This window comes from Vicia villosa, linkage group LG4 (assembly GCF_029867415.1).
Source record: "Vicia villosa cultivar HV-30 ecotype Madison, WI linkage group LG4, Vvil1.0, whole genome shotgun sequence".
Taxonomy (NCBI): Eukaryota; Viridiplantae; Streptophyta; class Magnoliopsida; order Fabales; family Fabaceae; genus Vicia; species Vicia villosa.
Genome location: NC_081183.1, coordinates 155,489,392 through 155,505,799, shown reverse-complemented (window position 1 = coordinate 155,505,799; position 16,408 = coordinate 155,489,392). Strand labels below are relative to the sequence as shown.

Here is a 16,408-nt window from a genome sequence, read left to right as displayed (position 1 = left end):
CATTGCCACATGGCGTGCCACATCAGCTTTTGTTAACAGACGTTGACAAGAGGGACTAAAAGTATGGACGGAAAATTTTAGAAGGACCATTCTTTGAAGGTAATTTTTTGAGGGACTAAAAAAGAATTTTGAAATATTTAGAGGGACCAAAAACTTATTTAACCCTTGTTTTATTTATAGCATTTGTGGCTTCCACTTTTCTGTAGTGTCAGACCACTTTTACTTTGCTGCTTGTGCTAACTGGATGTACAATATGGCGAGACCATTGGCGAAAATCTGTGACATCAACGATAGCAAAGAGCTTTGGAAAGTTTCTGTTCGAGTTCACCACAAATGGAAGGTTATTTTGAACAAGAGGGAGCATTTTGAGATGATTTTTGTTGACGTATCGGTAATGAAGTGGTTTCTTTAGTTGGTTTTTCCTATACTGTTTTTGGTTTGTTGTCTGTCTAATATTGTTTTTTGTGTTGCACAGGGTGGTGACATACATGTTGTTGTTCCTTCACCACATGTATCTCTATTTTATGAAAAAATGGCATTGGATCATAGTTACACTGTTTCCAATTTTAAGGTTCAGCCTAATGTCGCGGCTTTCAGACCTTCGTCGCATAAATTTTTGTTGAAGTTTACCGCAGGTGTCATACCCCAAAATTTGCCCGGTCAATTCATGTTTTTTAATTCATCAAGGATCAAAATTAAGAATCATCGGGTTTGACATTCCTATTGTCAAACCTGCGTTCTTATAGAATATCCTGAGTTAAAATGAGGGTTAAGGTTAGAAGGTGCTTGAGCCCAGCCATCTATCCCGTTTTTGAGGTTTTCTAGTCTGTTTCACAATTGATCATATGCCTTATGATTTTTTGTTTGATTATTAATTGTAATATTTGGTTTAATCATTTTTTATTATTGTTAACTATTATTAATTAATTATAATAGAATTATCATATTTATTAGTTTTAATTATTGTTATTTATCATTATTATTTTTTATTACTTGATTTCTTTTAGTTAAATAAAAATATACTCTATTAGTATTTTAATGTTATTATTATTTTATTGTTACTATTAATTATTACGATTAAATATTATTAACTATTATTGTGGTGTTTTTTAGTCAAAAGAAAAAAAAAATAAAAATAGACCAAAAGAAGAAACGTGTGCACTGTTCACCATCTCCAAATCAAATCTCCATCAAATTGCAAATCCGCTTATACATCAAATCTTACCAAAAGGAAGATCGCTGATAATTGCATATGAAGACCCTAAGGTTTCACTATAAAAGGACATTGCAAATGCATCAATAAGGGGTTTTTTTTGGTGCGGCTGCAGAATCCTATTCTAGAGGGCCAAAATCGTAGAAATCAGTGGCAATGGTGGAAGGAATTTGAAGACAATTCAGGCCTCTTTAGGGTTCTAAAAGGTTTCCTCGGCCTCTTCTGAATCGAGACAGATCTTGTTTGACCGTCAACGCCCCTTGAAGCGCAGCATCGCACTTGCAGCTTGCATCCCTTTTCAATTCTTCGATTACACTTATCCAGGCATTTTAAACGAGTTTTGATTGCATCTTTATGTTTGGTTTGATGTTTTGAATGATCCTGAATGGTTTAATTTAAGTATAATCACATGTATCAAGATTCACCATAGTTAGGGTTGGTGTTCTTGATTTTAGGGAAACCGATTATAGGTATTTTTAGGGTGAATTAAGGAGTCTACTGAGTTTGGGACATCCCGTACATTCGTTCTGGGCTATTATTTGGCATGGTTGAATGTTGATTTGCAGGTTGGAGGATAAAAGACCTACGGCCACGATGGAGAACCGTTGCCAAAAGCCTGTGTTGTTCTTTCAGAATTTTACGAGGAAGAAGGAGACTCTACGCGCGCTGATTTCTTTTTTCGAATTCTGGGAAATTGTTTTTTTATATTATACTCGTATGGCATAATTAACAGCGTAATGTGATTGACCTAGTGGTGGAAAGCACGCTCAAAGGTTGTGGCGCTCTAAGACCCGTGTTCGAGCACGAGCAGGGACATTTGCTGTTTTATTTTTTTTCTTTCTCTTGTCATCACGCTCAAAGGTTGTGGCGCTCTAAGACCCGTGTTCGAGCACGAGCAGGGACATTTGCTGTTTTATTTTTTTTCTTTCTCTTGTCATCACGAATCCAGCGTAGCATATCAGGGGACGCCCACAGTAGGACCGCGACAATTGGCCATCAGATCTGTATCAATGGCAATCCAATGCACATGGAACTGAAGGATCACCATGGACCTTCCCAGGGCACATACACAGGATCTGCTAGGTTTTTTTTATATATTATTTTTGTTTTATTATTTAATTATTAGTATTTAGGTTTAATTAATTAATTTAGGATTAATATAATTTAATTTTTTTAATTAGGAGTAGAATAATTAAATAGGGTTAGGCTATAATTAGGGAATAATATTTTCCCCGATTATTCGATTATTTTTATTAATTTATTTAATTGGTTTTGACCATTATAAAATCACAATAAAACCTATAAAGGTTTATACTATTAGGGTTCGCCCAATCCCACTGCCATTTGGCAAAACATTAATCATTAATCAATTTTCTCCTCGACCCGACTAAAGCTATTAGTCGCATTAGATGATAAATAATTTTTGATTCATTTAATTTATTTATTAATAATATAATCGGTTCTAGTTTAGTTCTCTCCTCGACCCGACTAAATCTATTAGTCACATTAGACGAGAGATGAAAAATATACAAAATTAAAATACATTTAATTTGTTGCCCGCGACGATCGAATCTATCGATCTGAGTAACCAGCAATGCCTCATTAATCTGTTAGCTATACTGATCAAATCTATTGATCATCGCATCTAACGGTGACATATCAAATCAGGGTTGTACGCCCAAAACATCTAAAACACACTAAACCACGATACTACGGATTTTCATCCTTTTCAATCAGGCAATTCAAAATGCCTTTCGAATCAAATTCAAACTACGACAGGCCAGTCAAAAAGGCTTCAAACAATCAATTCAAATTCAAAGGCGTACAACCCTGTACCCGAACTACGTTGACTCTGATTCTCCATAAGGAGATACGTAGGCACTTGGATAACCCAGGCGAGTCCCCCTCCCTAAAATCTCAATTTTCCCCTATTCAATTCCTTAGCTATTAACCTTAACTTTTAGCCATAAAACTTGACCCTTAGATTCAAAGCCAATAGGAAAGGGTTGAGGGTGCCTAACACCTTCCCTCAACCTGATTATAATAACTTACCCCGATCTCTTAACTGCGTAGGGTTTCCTATTCGCCCTTCAGAATAGGTGGCGACTCTAAACCTTCAATTTTAGGGCAGGTTGCTACAGCAGGCACAACAGTTACGAATGATAACAAGAATGAAATACCGCCAAAACCGCTGGTGTTTACTAAATTTACTGATATAATAACCGGTAACTTTAACAAGGATGTGCTAATAGGTAAAATATTGTACCTCTCTTCTGTTTTACAGCGTTTGTTTTTTATGTGTTGTTTCATGTTAAGTTGTTTTGTGATGTATGTGTTTTAAGACGTCATTGGTATGGTGGAAAGTATTGTGTATTCTCATACCACATCAGGTGCTTGGAAGCAGCTAATTAACATGATGTTGCAGGACGGCGGGTTTGTATTTATATATTTCGTGTAATTTATCGAACATATCTTATGTGACTATGTAGATGACATGGTTTGTATTATTTCTTCAGTGGCAATACTATCAATTGCACTCTTTGGGAATCCTATGCTGAACAATTCCTCAAGTTCAAACAGGAGCGTGGAGATGATTCTGGTCCTATGTTTATCATGCTCCAATATGCCAAAGTCAAGGAACAAGGTTAGTGATTGAGTAAGCTTGGTGTAAGATATCCTCATATTTTGAAATAGAAAGTTATGTAACACTCTATTTGTATAGGAAAGTTTCCACTATCCGTGTCAAACACGTTTAATGTCACTCTGCTTGGTCTGAATACTAATTTGCTGCCGATGAAAGAATTTATGGAAAAGTATGCACCCTGAATATGCCCTTGTGTGGGTTCCATTTTAATATGATGCGATGCTCACACTAATGTCTTCCTTTGACAGCATTCTGAAGGAGTCCATGATTACTTTGTCTGGGCAGGAGGGTTCGAATTCGTAGCTTTCAGCGCAAAACTCTAAAAATTAACAGTTGACTCCTGTTCAGAAATTTCTTTCAAAGGCCATTGTTATGCCTATTGGGGATATCATAAAACTTAGGACTGTATGTTTGTCATACCCCAAAATTTGCCCAACATATTTATTCATATTTCAGTCCATCTGACTTTCAAATGCTCAAAGATACGCAAGAAGGCAACATGCAGTCTCTCTCCTGAACAACAACCTCTAAATTAGGGTTTATGATTTAATCAAGGAATTTGAACTTCTGATACCTCAAGTGGATTCCATGATCTCTCATATGATTCAAATAATCCTCACATCAAGTTTCAAGCTCTGATTCAAAAGATTGCTCACTCAATGGCCCAAACGATCAATAATCGACTGGTCGACCTAAAAGTCAAACTATGGTCAAATCACAGTCAAAGTTCCTGATTTTTTGTCGACATTCTCATTTTGAAGTGTCATTCATCATTTGATCAAGGGTTGATCATGATTCATCAAGAAAAGGTCAAAAATCCACAAAAGTACAAAGTTGCTAAATTAAGGGTTTCTAGGTAAAAGTCAACCGAACTTTGACCAGCCATAACTCTCTCATACTTTCTCATAAATTCCTCAACCAAAGCTCATTCTCAAGTAAATTTTATTCTCTACAACTTTGATGTTGGGCCCAAGGTCAAGAAATGCTTCCGCATAAGAGATATGAGCCAATACATTACAGGTCCTTCTAGAAGATCGCAAAAAGTTGTTTTTTGTCAGGAGCAATATCATCAAGATAAAGTATCCAAATACAAATATGTTCCAAAGTGGATTGAAGAAGACATCTTGGGCTTTCCAAAAAGTTCTAGAACATCTCCATATGATAAAAATTGAGAGAGTTATGGCTTGCGCAAGTTGGGCAAAATTGAGAAAATGCATGAAGTGCAAAGTGAATAATTTTGGTCTTTTGAGTCCATGGGCCTCAGTACTGGTTCTTAAACTTAATCCTAAACTCATCCACGACCCGTAGGTCCTTATATTCATTTTTATTATTTTTATTTATTTTTATTTTGAATTTAATCACTTAAATCCAAATTAAATGCAATGAAATAATAAAAATAATCAAAGATTTGATTGAGATTAAATTTCTATCAAATATTGAGGAATATATTGACATAAAAACAAGAGAATTTTGTGGAGAGAGAAAGAGATATGATTGGAACTAAAATAGCATGATTTGCATGATTTTTCAATCAAATATTCTCTCATCCAATCTTGGTTTTTTTTGGGGCTCTCTTTGACCTAAATTCCAAGCATTATATATACCTAATCTTTCTTCACATAAGGGGACGAAAAAAGATTGGGAGGAGGCTAGGGTTTCATGCCAAAATTCAAGAAAGATGCAAAGTTTGAATAGAAAGTTGCAGCCACTTTTAAAGCCTTCCACTAGTCCCATTCGTTTTCTAAGGTAACTTATGGTGAGAATGTGTTGGTAAATAAACCTCATGATGTTCAGAATATGTTCTTCATATTACCTATATTCATTCATATTCTTGAAATTCATCATTCATGTTTTATCGCATATTAATCAAAACTAACCATATATATAAGCTCATACTGATGTTTAGGGTAGGTCTAACGTGGGACATGTGAATTTCGTGGCTTAAATCGCAAACCACCATTGTTGGGGCAAGGTTGAAATCCTTCGTCGGATACACGTTTTCATTGGTTTTTAGACCAAACAAATACTATATTCGTGATCAGGGGATAATTTTAAGGCGATCTGGGATGTTATCTCTTTCGTTTGGTTCGTTTTTTTGTGTCTTAATTTTTACAAGTATTAGCTATGCTATTCTGTAGCTACCTCGCAGCAAAGATCCATGCAAATTCGTAGCTGAAGTTCTGTGAGTGTTTGATGAAGAAGATGATCCATACAGGGGCCCACGATGCCACGCGTGCGTGATGGTGAATGGCTGGTCAACGCGTTCGCTTCCTCTCTCCAAACGCCATTCGTCCGTCCAGTCCACAATGGGGCCCATTCTGACTTTGGTTTTGTTCCCATCATTAACTTTGTTATTTTTATTTATTCTATTTTTTGTGTTTAATTAACAACTAACGATTTCAGTCTAGTTTGCATACTCAATCTCCACGGAGGAAGGATCATCTTGGGTTTCAAAGATCCAATCCAAAGCAATGATAGTTAATGCCCTCATGACCTGGGTTCGATCCCTGGTTCATGCGCTTTGCTTCCAATTTTTTTCATAAAAATAACATGCTGTAGATCCAATACATTCACGCATGAGTGCACACAACGCACCCTCCATGCTCAGCCATATGATCATCAGCTCTCCAGATCCAATGCCCAGAAAACGAGTGTGCACCAAAGACCTTCACCAACGCATCACACCCAATCGCAGCTAAGTTTTCTTATTTTATTACATGAATTCTTTTATTCCTTTTTTTTATTATTCTTTATTAAGTTTATATATTGTTTAAACAAATTATTTTTGTCATATTTTTTTTAACTATTTATTTAAACACTCGATTTTTCTCATAGGATTAAAAATAATTAATTTTAAACAATAAAAATTATTATTTTTGTATATATACTTTTAATTTTAATTAATTAATTGAAGACCAATAATTAATTATTAGGTTTGTTAACCTCAATTCATTTATAAACCCTAGAATCCTCAGGTAGGTGTTATCCACTAACGCATTTTTAAGCCTTTTAAACCTTTTAGGTCACAATAAGTTTTCTTAAATAACCCTTTTAGGTTCAGGATTAGGGTTTGTAAACTTTTTAAGATTTGTAGATCTTTTATCAATTAGGGTTTAGATCAATTAATACACTAACCTTTCTTTTCTTCATTCTTAATTTTTTCAGGGTTAATCAAAGGTTCTTCAGCCACGCGCCATCAATCAATAAGCTAAGTTCTAACTCTCCTTTCTTGTTTGAATATCATTTTAATTTTAATTTAAGGTTTGTTCCAAACTGCCAATGAATTTGTAATGCACTCACCCCTATTATTTTCTGTTTAATTCTCAGATGTTCAGAGTCAATCGAAGGTTCGAGGAAGATCAAGGCTCGAGATAAAGATAATTAAATTAATTATTCATATTTCTTATTTTCTGCTTTAAATCTCCATCCCCGCAGGTGTTTATTGTAATAGCGTAGGAACCTTTATTTTTCTGCAATTTTAAACTGCGTGGTTAGTAAAATAGGGAGTGCAACCATGAATTGAACATAGATCACTAATTTACAAGATAAATATCATCGAAGTTAACCACGTGATTGTGCACCCACACACCTTTAGGGTAACCCCTCTCGTTGCTTGTTGCCTTATACTGTTGCCTTAATTGTTGCCTGTTGCCTCTAAGTATGCTAAATAGTCAAAGTCCCTCGATTCCGAGGATACCTAAAGCAATGTTGCCTTTAAAGTTATTGAAACTCCCTCGAGGTTGCCTTATAAAAACATGATGATTGTCCCAATTGCTAAGGTATCCTCGCTTGTTGCCTTAAATGACTATTATATCCTTTCCTTAGACTACCTGCCCTCTTTATGGCATGGGACAGTCTTGTGGCGAACGATTATACTCGATGACCCTTAAACATCCAATTGAAAGACTTCCTGCCCTTTCATGGTATGGATAGACCCTTTCGCCCTGAAAAGCTAAAAGAACAAATTTCTAAACTTAGGGTAGTTGCTATTAATTGCTTGCTCTTTTTCAAATTCAAATTCAAATTCAAAATCTTTTCCCACTTCTTTTCAAAGAAACTTTTCAAAAAGACTACGCTTATTTACAAGCTAAAGTTCTTCTTCAAAATCTTTTCAAACAAACAAACAAGGGAGCTAAGCAATTAAGAGCCCATGGATACAAAGGGTGCCTTACACCTTCCCTTTGTATAACTAACCCCCCGAACTCAAAATCTTTTTAAAAGGTCTTTTCCTGTTCTTTTAGCCTTTCTTATTGGATAAAATAAAAGTCGGTGGCGACTCTTGCTTACTGCGATATTTCAAAAAAGTCAGTTCATCGTATTACAATGTTTCCAAGTTGCTTGCAATTTATCGTGATTTATTGTATATTGCCATTTTTTCGTTGCATTTGACTGTGTATTGTATTATTCTTTTGTGCCATTATTGCAGATTACATTTTGTGCGACTGTTGGAGAAACTAAAATGCTGGTGGCCTCTCCCTATGGCTGGTATTATCGTGGTTTCCATGCTTGCTCCTGTATTGCGCGTGGTGACAGACCTCCGTTTGAGTGTGAGGCAAGCCATTTCACTGAGGCAGAGATTTTTAGGTTTGCATACCTTTCATATGATTTACGTTATTTCATTTAAATGTGTGATCGTCAAGATACGTGACACTGAACTGTTTGTGTGATCTATCTATACTGGCAATGTAGGTATAAGATTGAGATTGAAGTTACTCATGCAGGGAATAGCTGTAACTTTCTATTTTGGGACAGAGAGTGTGAGCTTCTTTTGGGATTGTCTGCTTCTCAGCTGCGTCATACAATGATTAAGGTATTTCTGTTTACATACTGTCCCAAAAACATAGACAATTATGCCAGACTTAAATGATCATTGGTTTGCAATCTTGTACAGGCTGGCATTCATGATCCATTGGAATTCCCACTGGCATTGGATCAGATGTTGGATCGCAAGATGGCTTTTAAAATCAAGTGGCAACCACTGTGGAAGAATGCCTCGGTAGTTATGCTATTGAAGAATGACTCTTTTGTGAAAGAGCTTGCTGATCAGCTTGACACAGATGAAGTATTTGAATTTAATCATTGCTTTTTGATTTCGAAGCCTTTTATAATATATGTTTTTTCATGTTAATATATTTTAATTTACTCTTAATAGGAGGTTGTACCTATAAACTCCATACCGGCTGACCAGCTTGAGGTATTTATGTTTCTATATGATTTTGGTCTCTTAGTAGTTGAAAGTTAATTCATTTTAAACTGTCTTTGCGCATATTATGATTATGTAATATATTTCCAATGATTTGTAGATCAAACAAGCCGGTGTTGAAGCAACATGCACTGTTCTTTCAGAACCTGATTTTGTTATCGTAAGCACATTTAATGGACTGAAATGTACTCCAATTTGATTGCATTGATCAACATCTATATTGTGTGATGTTTGTTCACTTATGTAACAGGATCTTGATGTCACTTCGACGCATAACACATATCCAATTACTCCTACTGGCAAAAGACAGTTTCCAGGCGCATCAAGTGAGTCGACAACCTCGGATGGCACTTGTGATGGAGAACTTTCATCAAACAAGCTCAAGAAAATTATAAAACTAGAGAAGATAGATTAGTACTTCCTGCATAATTTTATGTATGTTTTGGTGTGTTTTTGTTTTATGGTGTGGACATGTTCTAATTCCTTTCCACTTTGGCCGGTTTTTGTTTTGATTGCCGCATAAGCAAATAAGACTTGTGAGTGTAGTCTTACATTCTTTCTGAATCCGCCTCTCATCCAACACCCTCTTTATAAAAACCTCCTTTTTCAGCCTATCCCATGTTTCTTCAAATTCCATCTTCACTGCATTCCTGCTAAAGAAACACTTTTAATAATCAGTATATAATTTCTAAAAAAACCGTGAATCATCGAATAAACATGCAAATCGAAATACACCATCATGTATCAGCATTTGCTGACCATCCCATAAACATGACAAAAGAAATTTACACAGACAAAATCACCTTCGACCAGAAACCATTGAAGTGTTGTCACCCATTTCATTCATACCTCAACCAAACTTCTGAAAAAGTATTCGTAAAACCTTTGAGGGCATAAACCTTATATTAAAAAACAAACAAATGTAACGTATCCAAACCAACAAAACGTTTCGTACGTCATATGAAGTAATATATTCGTCTGCTCAACAGTAATGACACTTAAAGCCCATTGCTACTTACACCTGACCATTCATCTATTACAACCACCGAATTTCTTAATTTAGTCATTCTTTTCATTAGCAACTTAATTCAAAACGTTTACCGTTATCTTACAACTAATAAACACACCTGCTAAATAACTCCAACAATATAAACACTAAATTTCAATTTCAATTAAACACATTAAATCATAGACCAACAAACAAATACTAAAGTTCACAAAAAACCAGTTTTATGTCAATGTAAAATCACCATGTAAATGTAACCTTATTATTGGAACTTCATTATAAATTATTCAAGAACAATACCCTATGGAAAGTTGAGTCAATAATATAACTCATTCAAAACAAAAAGACTTTCATAAGGATCACACATGTATCTTATAATTTAATACAAATGAAACTACATTCACAATTCTTTTAAAATTGTTCACATGACCATAAAAAAAACCTAAACTTCACCTTGCATCACTTAAAAACTTACACAACAAACATTTCTTGTCTCAGAACTACCAGAGTATTCATACCACACATATTACAAAAACCAAAACAGATTTAATATTACAGATGAAAATCCAAACCACCCTAAGCCTTGATCAACGTAACATACAGACGTCTCGGAGGGGTCACTATTGTGAACCACAAGACATCTCCATTTCTGACATTCCTGTTCTTCGCATACTCGTGCCATCCTCCAGCCATAAATTTTTCATTCTTAAACACCTTTTCGTTTCGCCTTGTGCAGCCAATCTCCACATAATAGCTCTTCCGAGTATCTTCGTCTATAAGCTCAATCCCTCTTTGATTCCACAACAGATAGTGTTTGGTAACACAGGCAGGAAAATGCTGCAACCAAAAGAGATAAAATGTAAAATCACTGTCCATATGTTTTATATACTAACACATATAATTACTGTCATAGTACTAAAGAATTACCTGCACATTAGTCTGCGTGTTCTTTCCATCTTTCACCTCGACCTTCCAACTATAATCCATACCATATCCTTCATCCCCTGAGTCATCCCCGTCCGAATCAGAGCTGCGACCATCGTCATATGGATCCTTCAGTAATTCGAGAACTCGCACCTGATTCACACAATATTTTTCAAACAGCCCTTCATATTCATCATCTGAGCTAGCATATCTGGCGTATCATCAAAAACATTACAAACTGTCTTTCAAATAAACAAAATACATGCCCTAAAAACAGAATACTTACACAAATTTAGCCTTCACAGATTTTCCCTTAACGCCATCTCCAGCAACAGTTACACCACTTCCCTTCCCACCATCAAATTCTAAACAACTGCATATGAAAAACAATCACAATAACATAAAAACAATATCAAAACATACACACATGCAGAAAATAGAAAGACCTTAAATTGAAAACAATTCTTGCACACAACTATATAATATATCAAAAAATTACACTTTATAAACTTAGAACATACTGACTAATTTAAAATGTTTTACCCTTTTAAATCACTGGGTACAGATGTTTGCACGCATGATTTGTCAGGAACAACAACAGCTTCTTCTTCCTTATTCATTCCTATGTCATCACCCTCATCCTTAATATTATCAACACCAACTGGTTCGACCATATAACGAAAGTCTTCAAATGATATCAGCTTACACTTCTTCCCAGTCTTCTCCTCATGCTCTTCCTCAGCGTAAAGGTAGTCAGCATGTAGCTCTTTTAGCTTTGAATCGTAGATACTGACAACCTTCTTAGATGAACAAGTGCATGCATACCGAACATTATTAGCAATGTGGCTCAATAAATTAGAAAATTATTAAATCTACACGATCAAGAGAACCACAGAAATGGGTACCAAACAACAACAGTGCATGAACAACTACAATATTCTACTACCGATTATATATCAAAACACCCCTATGAACTCCATATCTACAATACTACATACTTCTTTCTAAAACAAACTGCAACCACAAAATCATGGCCGAAAAACACCCATGCAAGAAGAAATATACATTGTCACTAATACAGATGAAAATCGCACCACAGACGCACCTTTCATCTTCCACTTTTCGGTCAGACCTCGCCATTGTTGGGCTCTGCGAAGTAGTAAGCAAAACCGGTTTCCGAAATGACCAACAACCTAGGAAACTTCTATTTCGAAAGTACTTCTATAACTGTTGGGATTCATTAAAAATATTATTTAATAACTATAACACACGTGATATATTTGTGATGTATGGGCCCTTCCTTATGTAGTACCTTTTTATGCATTTCATTTTATTAAATACAACAACTTTACATTTTTGTTATTGGAAAATAAATCAATATTACCAGGATTAAACATTAGATATTTTACACAATTTCTTTTAGTTCTAATATTACACATATTATTACATACTTTACATACTGTCCCAAAAACATACACAATTAGGCAAGACTTAAATGTTAATTGGTTTGCATACTTAAAATAAATAAAAAATATTATTTATCATACACTCACACCTATTTACAAAACTTTTAATTAGATAAAAAATTATTAATTAAACAAAATGACCCAGCACAAACAAGTACCCGTGCGCATGCACGGGTATCGCACTAGTATCGATTATAACAATTGGAACACCAAAAGAGCTGGAACCGGCTGTTGTTGAAAGCTGAAACTTTTTTTTAGTTCAGTAAGCAACTCATTAAGGTGAAAACTGTATCCTTGTAAAACAGTTTCATGCATTCTAAGCCAAAAACAACATCATCACAACACAATAGAGAGCTGGTATATACACAAAGTAGAAAAAACCACACTATGCAAAGCTATATACACGAATGGACTGAGGATGAAAAACAAACCAAAATAAGAGAGATTCATTATTTAATAAGTACATATAAACCCTTTCAAATTCAATTTCCCTTCACTGCAGAATGCAGATTATGGTTAGTGAATTCCTATACACACGTTCACCGAAGAGTTGGAAATTCATAGTCTGTCAAACTTCTAAGCTTCTATTTACAAGCACTTCATTTTAGGGGTGATGTTCAATCTGCAAGCAAGATAGCCAAATATTATCAGTACGTGTATGACCAAAGATTAAGATAATGTTAATGTCAGCAGCATAGCATATGAATTGGAAAGAAAACATACCAGAACTCTGAAAAAAATCAGCAGTCAGATCTGAAAGGCTGAAGTTTCTAGAAATCTGCCCCAAAGATCCAAATGATGAAATATCTGAGTCAATGAGTGCTCCATTCATAGAATGGGAGTTTGAGTCAACACTATTAAATGATGTACCCGCTGCATCACCAATAGTTGGCCATACTTCCAAGACAGTGCCATCATGACCAAAAATATAAGGGGGACTACCCGAATATCCGGGTTGAGATGAAAGCGTGCTTGGTGGGCTGTTAATCCCATTGACACGAGCAGATATCGGAGTCAAATCGTGCATACTTGTGATCAGCGACGAGCCGCCATTATTACACACATCAGGTAAGGTGGAATGTCTCATATTCTCTGACTTCTTCACAACTGCACTGGATTGCTCAGAGGCATAGCAAGATGGATTCTGAGGTACTGTTAAGAAAAGAGACATGAAAACTTTTAGGAGACTGGAAAATAGAAACAATAAAAGTTCACTTCAAAGGGATGAAAACAATTACATGAAGAAACATGTGAACCATTAGAGTTGGGTAGTGAAGCAACAGCAGGTGATTGTAGTTGACTTAACTCAGCTTGTTCCTGAAGCAACCTGTTGAACTCAGTTATTTGCTCCTTCAGCTTCAACCTCAAATAATAAGCCTTGAAAAATTCTTGATTTTGTTCTTCAAGCTTTTGCCAAACTGAAGCATCAATACACCTGTACATGTTAGAAAGAGAAAACTACATAATGCAGTAAAACAGAAAAAGATAATAGTGAACAAAAGTTCGTACCAGATTCTGTAATAGCACGCTCAATTTTTGCTTTAGTTAGTAGAGTTTCCACAATTTCTTTTGGGTTCATATATAGTTGCATACATCGTTCTATGAGATTTTGTACCTGAAATCAGCCAAATAAACACCATTATCAGTGTCAGATAAAAATAAAGAGATTTTAGGAATATTCGATCAAAGGGGAAAGATATTAACTGGAATGTATTTCTTTCCTAATTGTCATTGGATGAAGCATTTTAAAGATGGAAAATAATGTTTTGAGAGAATTTAAAATAATTTGATCAAAATTTATTGTTTGGATAATAAATATAGAGAATGTTAAAATAATGTAAATTTATTTATAAAGTATTTTATTTAAGGAGTTTTAAATTACACCAAAAAATTTAAAATTTAAAATTACTTCATAATTTAAATTTAAATGTTAAATTGTTTATTATTAATTTTTCAAAATTTGTAAGATAGTCTATATTTTCTGAAAATTATAAATTTATTTCAAAAATCTCAAAAAAATTGCAAATTAGTTCCTAATAATTTTTAATTTTTAGAAATTGGTTCTTTGAAATTTTCAAAAATTGTAAATTGGTCCTTATTTTTTTTAGTTTGGCTGAAAATTTATAAAAATTATCACAAAAATTTAACAATGAATTTTTTTAATACTCCATCTAAATAAAAAAAAATTTAATTGAATCATATGAATTACTTAAAATTTTAAATTTATTAAAAACAAATTAATTATCTCATCCAAACACAATCTTACGAATTGGTTAAATTTCCCATGTGCATATATTGTATCGTGATCTCTCTTTGATTCACTAATACGAGAGATACAATATTCTTCAATCATAAGTTTGTATCAAGAGCTGAGTTCCAAAAATCCTAGTAAAAAACTCCTGGTTTCAGTTTTTGATGTCCTTAATTACAATGGTACAAATTAAAAACTGAAAGTTTAGATGTGTGTAGTAAAAAGATCAAGTTACCTGCTCGATTTCTTTCAGCGAAATCTCTCTGACAGATCCACTTGACATGTCTGAAATTTCAAAATTCAGTAGCATAGTAAACTTAAAGAATAATCAGAAGAAACCATTAACTAGTTTCACTTCAATACTATTGAGAATTTTATATTTTCTTATATGATCCTCATGTAACACAACATTCTCATATTACGCAATATTTAGTAATCACTAAGTAAACACAGAGACTGAAACAGAACACAAAAATGGATATTGTTTTTCACAAATTACTAACAAAAATAGGATGAATTAAACAACCTGAAAAGATTGGGAGTTTTAAGAGAGGAAGAGAATTGACACTGATGAGTGATTATGAGAAGTGTTGTAATTAGTTTCTTATTCTTGGTTTCACATTATTTATAAAAATATATTTGAATCAATAATTTCCATATATAAATTTCAATTTGAAATTCTATTTTTAGATATAATCAAATCTATTTTCAAATATAACCAAACACATTAAATTTAATTATACATTTTCAAAATTATATTTGATTTTGAAAGTAGAAACTAAAGATAATACATATTTTATAATATATTAAAAAATAATTATAAATATAATATAATTAAAACTAATTATACAACATATAATCAAATCTATTATAAAAAATAATCAAACACATTAAATTCAATTATACATTTTTAAAATTATATTTGATTTTTAAAGTAGAAACTAAAAATACTCTTATCAAATTTGTAAAATATACATATTTTATAATATATTAAAAAATAATTATAAATATAACATAATTAAAATTAATTACACAACATATAATAAAATCCATTATATAAAATAATCGAACGCATTAAATTCAATTATACATTTTTAAAATTATAATTGATTTTTTAAAGTAGAAACTAAAGACACTCTTATCAAATTTTTCAAATATACATATTTTATAAAATATTCAAAAATAATTATAACTATAATATAATTAAATATAATTATAAATATAATATAACTAAATATAATTAAAATTAATCATACAACATATAATCAAATCTATTTTAAAACATAATCCAACACAATAAACTCAATTATACACTTTTAAAATTACTTTTGATTTTTTAAAGTAGAAACTAAAGATACTCTTATCAAAATTTTAAAATATACATATTTTAAAAATATAAAAAATAATTATAAATGTAACATAAAAATAAACATGATTAAAATTAATTATACAATATATAATCAAATCTATTTTCAAAAAAAATCAAACACGTTAAATTCAATTATACACTTTTAAAATTACTTTTGATTTTTTAATGTAGAAACTAAAATACTCTTATCAAATTTTTAAAATACACATATTTTATAAAATATTAAAAAATAATTGTAAATACAATATAACTAAAACTAATTATACAACATAACTAAATATTATTATTAAATTCAATTATACATAATAATTATATATTGTTATAACTAAAAG

At 32.9% G+C, this 16,408-nt stretch overlaps 2 protein-coding genes across 2 annotated transcripts; one reads left to right on the top strand and one right to left on the bottom strand.

Annotated features, from left to right (window-relative positions):
• Positions 1 to 253: 253 nt before the first annotated feature.
• Positions 254 to 9,475, top strand: LOC131598136 (uncharacterized). The gene is made up of 12 exons (XM_058870766.1): positions 254 to 391; positions 476 to 571; positions 3,345 to 3,465; positions 3,556 to 3,646; positions 3,730 to 3,857; positions 3,936 to 4,026; positions 8,284 to 8,409; positions 8,547 to 8,667; positions 8,749 to 8,919; positions 9,010 to 9,051; positions 9,161 to 9,220; positions 9,311 to 9,475. Exons 1-12 carry the CDS (start codon positions 254 to 256, stop codon positions 9,473 to 9,475), a joined length of 1,350 nt encoding a protein of 449 aa, XP_058726749.1.
• A 3,598-nt stretch (positions 9,476 to 13,073) lies between these two features.
• Positions 13,074 to 14,990, bottom strand: LOC131598135 (uncharacterized). The gene is made up of 5 exons (XM_058870765.1): positions 14,943 to 14,990; positions 13,966 to 14,071; positions 13,695 to 13,874; positions 13,180 to 13,608; positions 13,074 to 13,078 (listed from the first exon to the last, which is right to left on the bottom strand). The coding sequence occupies exons 1-5, from the start codon at positions 14,988 to 14,990 to the stop codon at positions 13,074 to 13,076; spliced, it is 768 nt and encodes a 255-aa protein (XP_058726748.1).
• Positions 14,991 to 16,408: the final 1,418 nt, after the last annotated feature.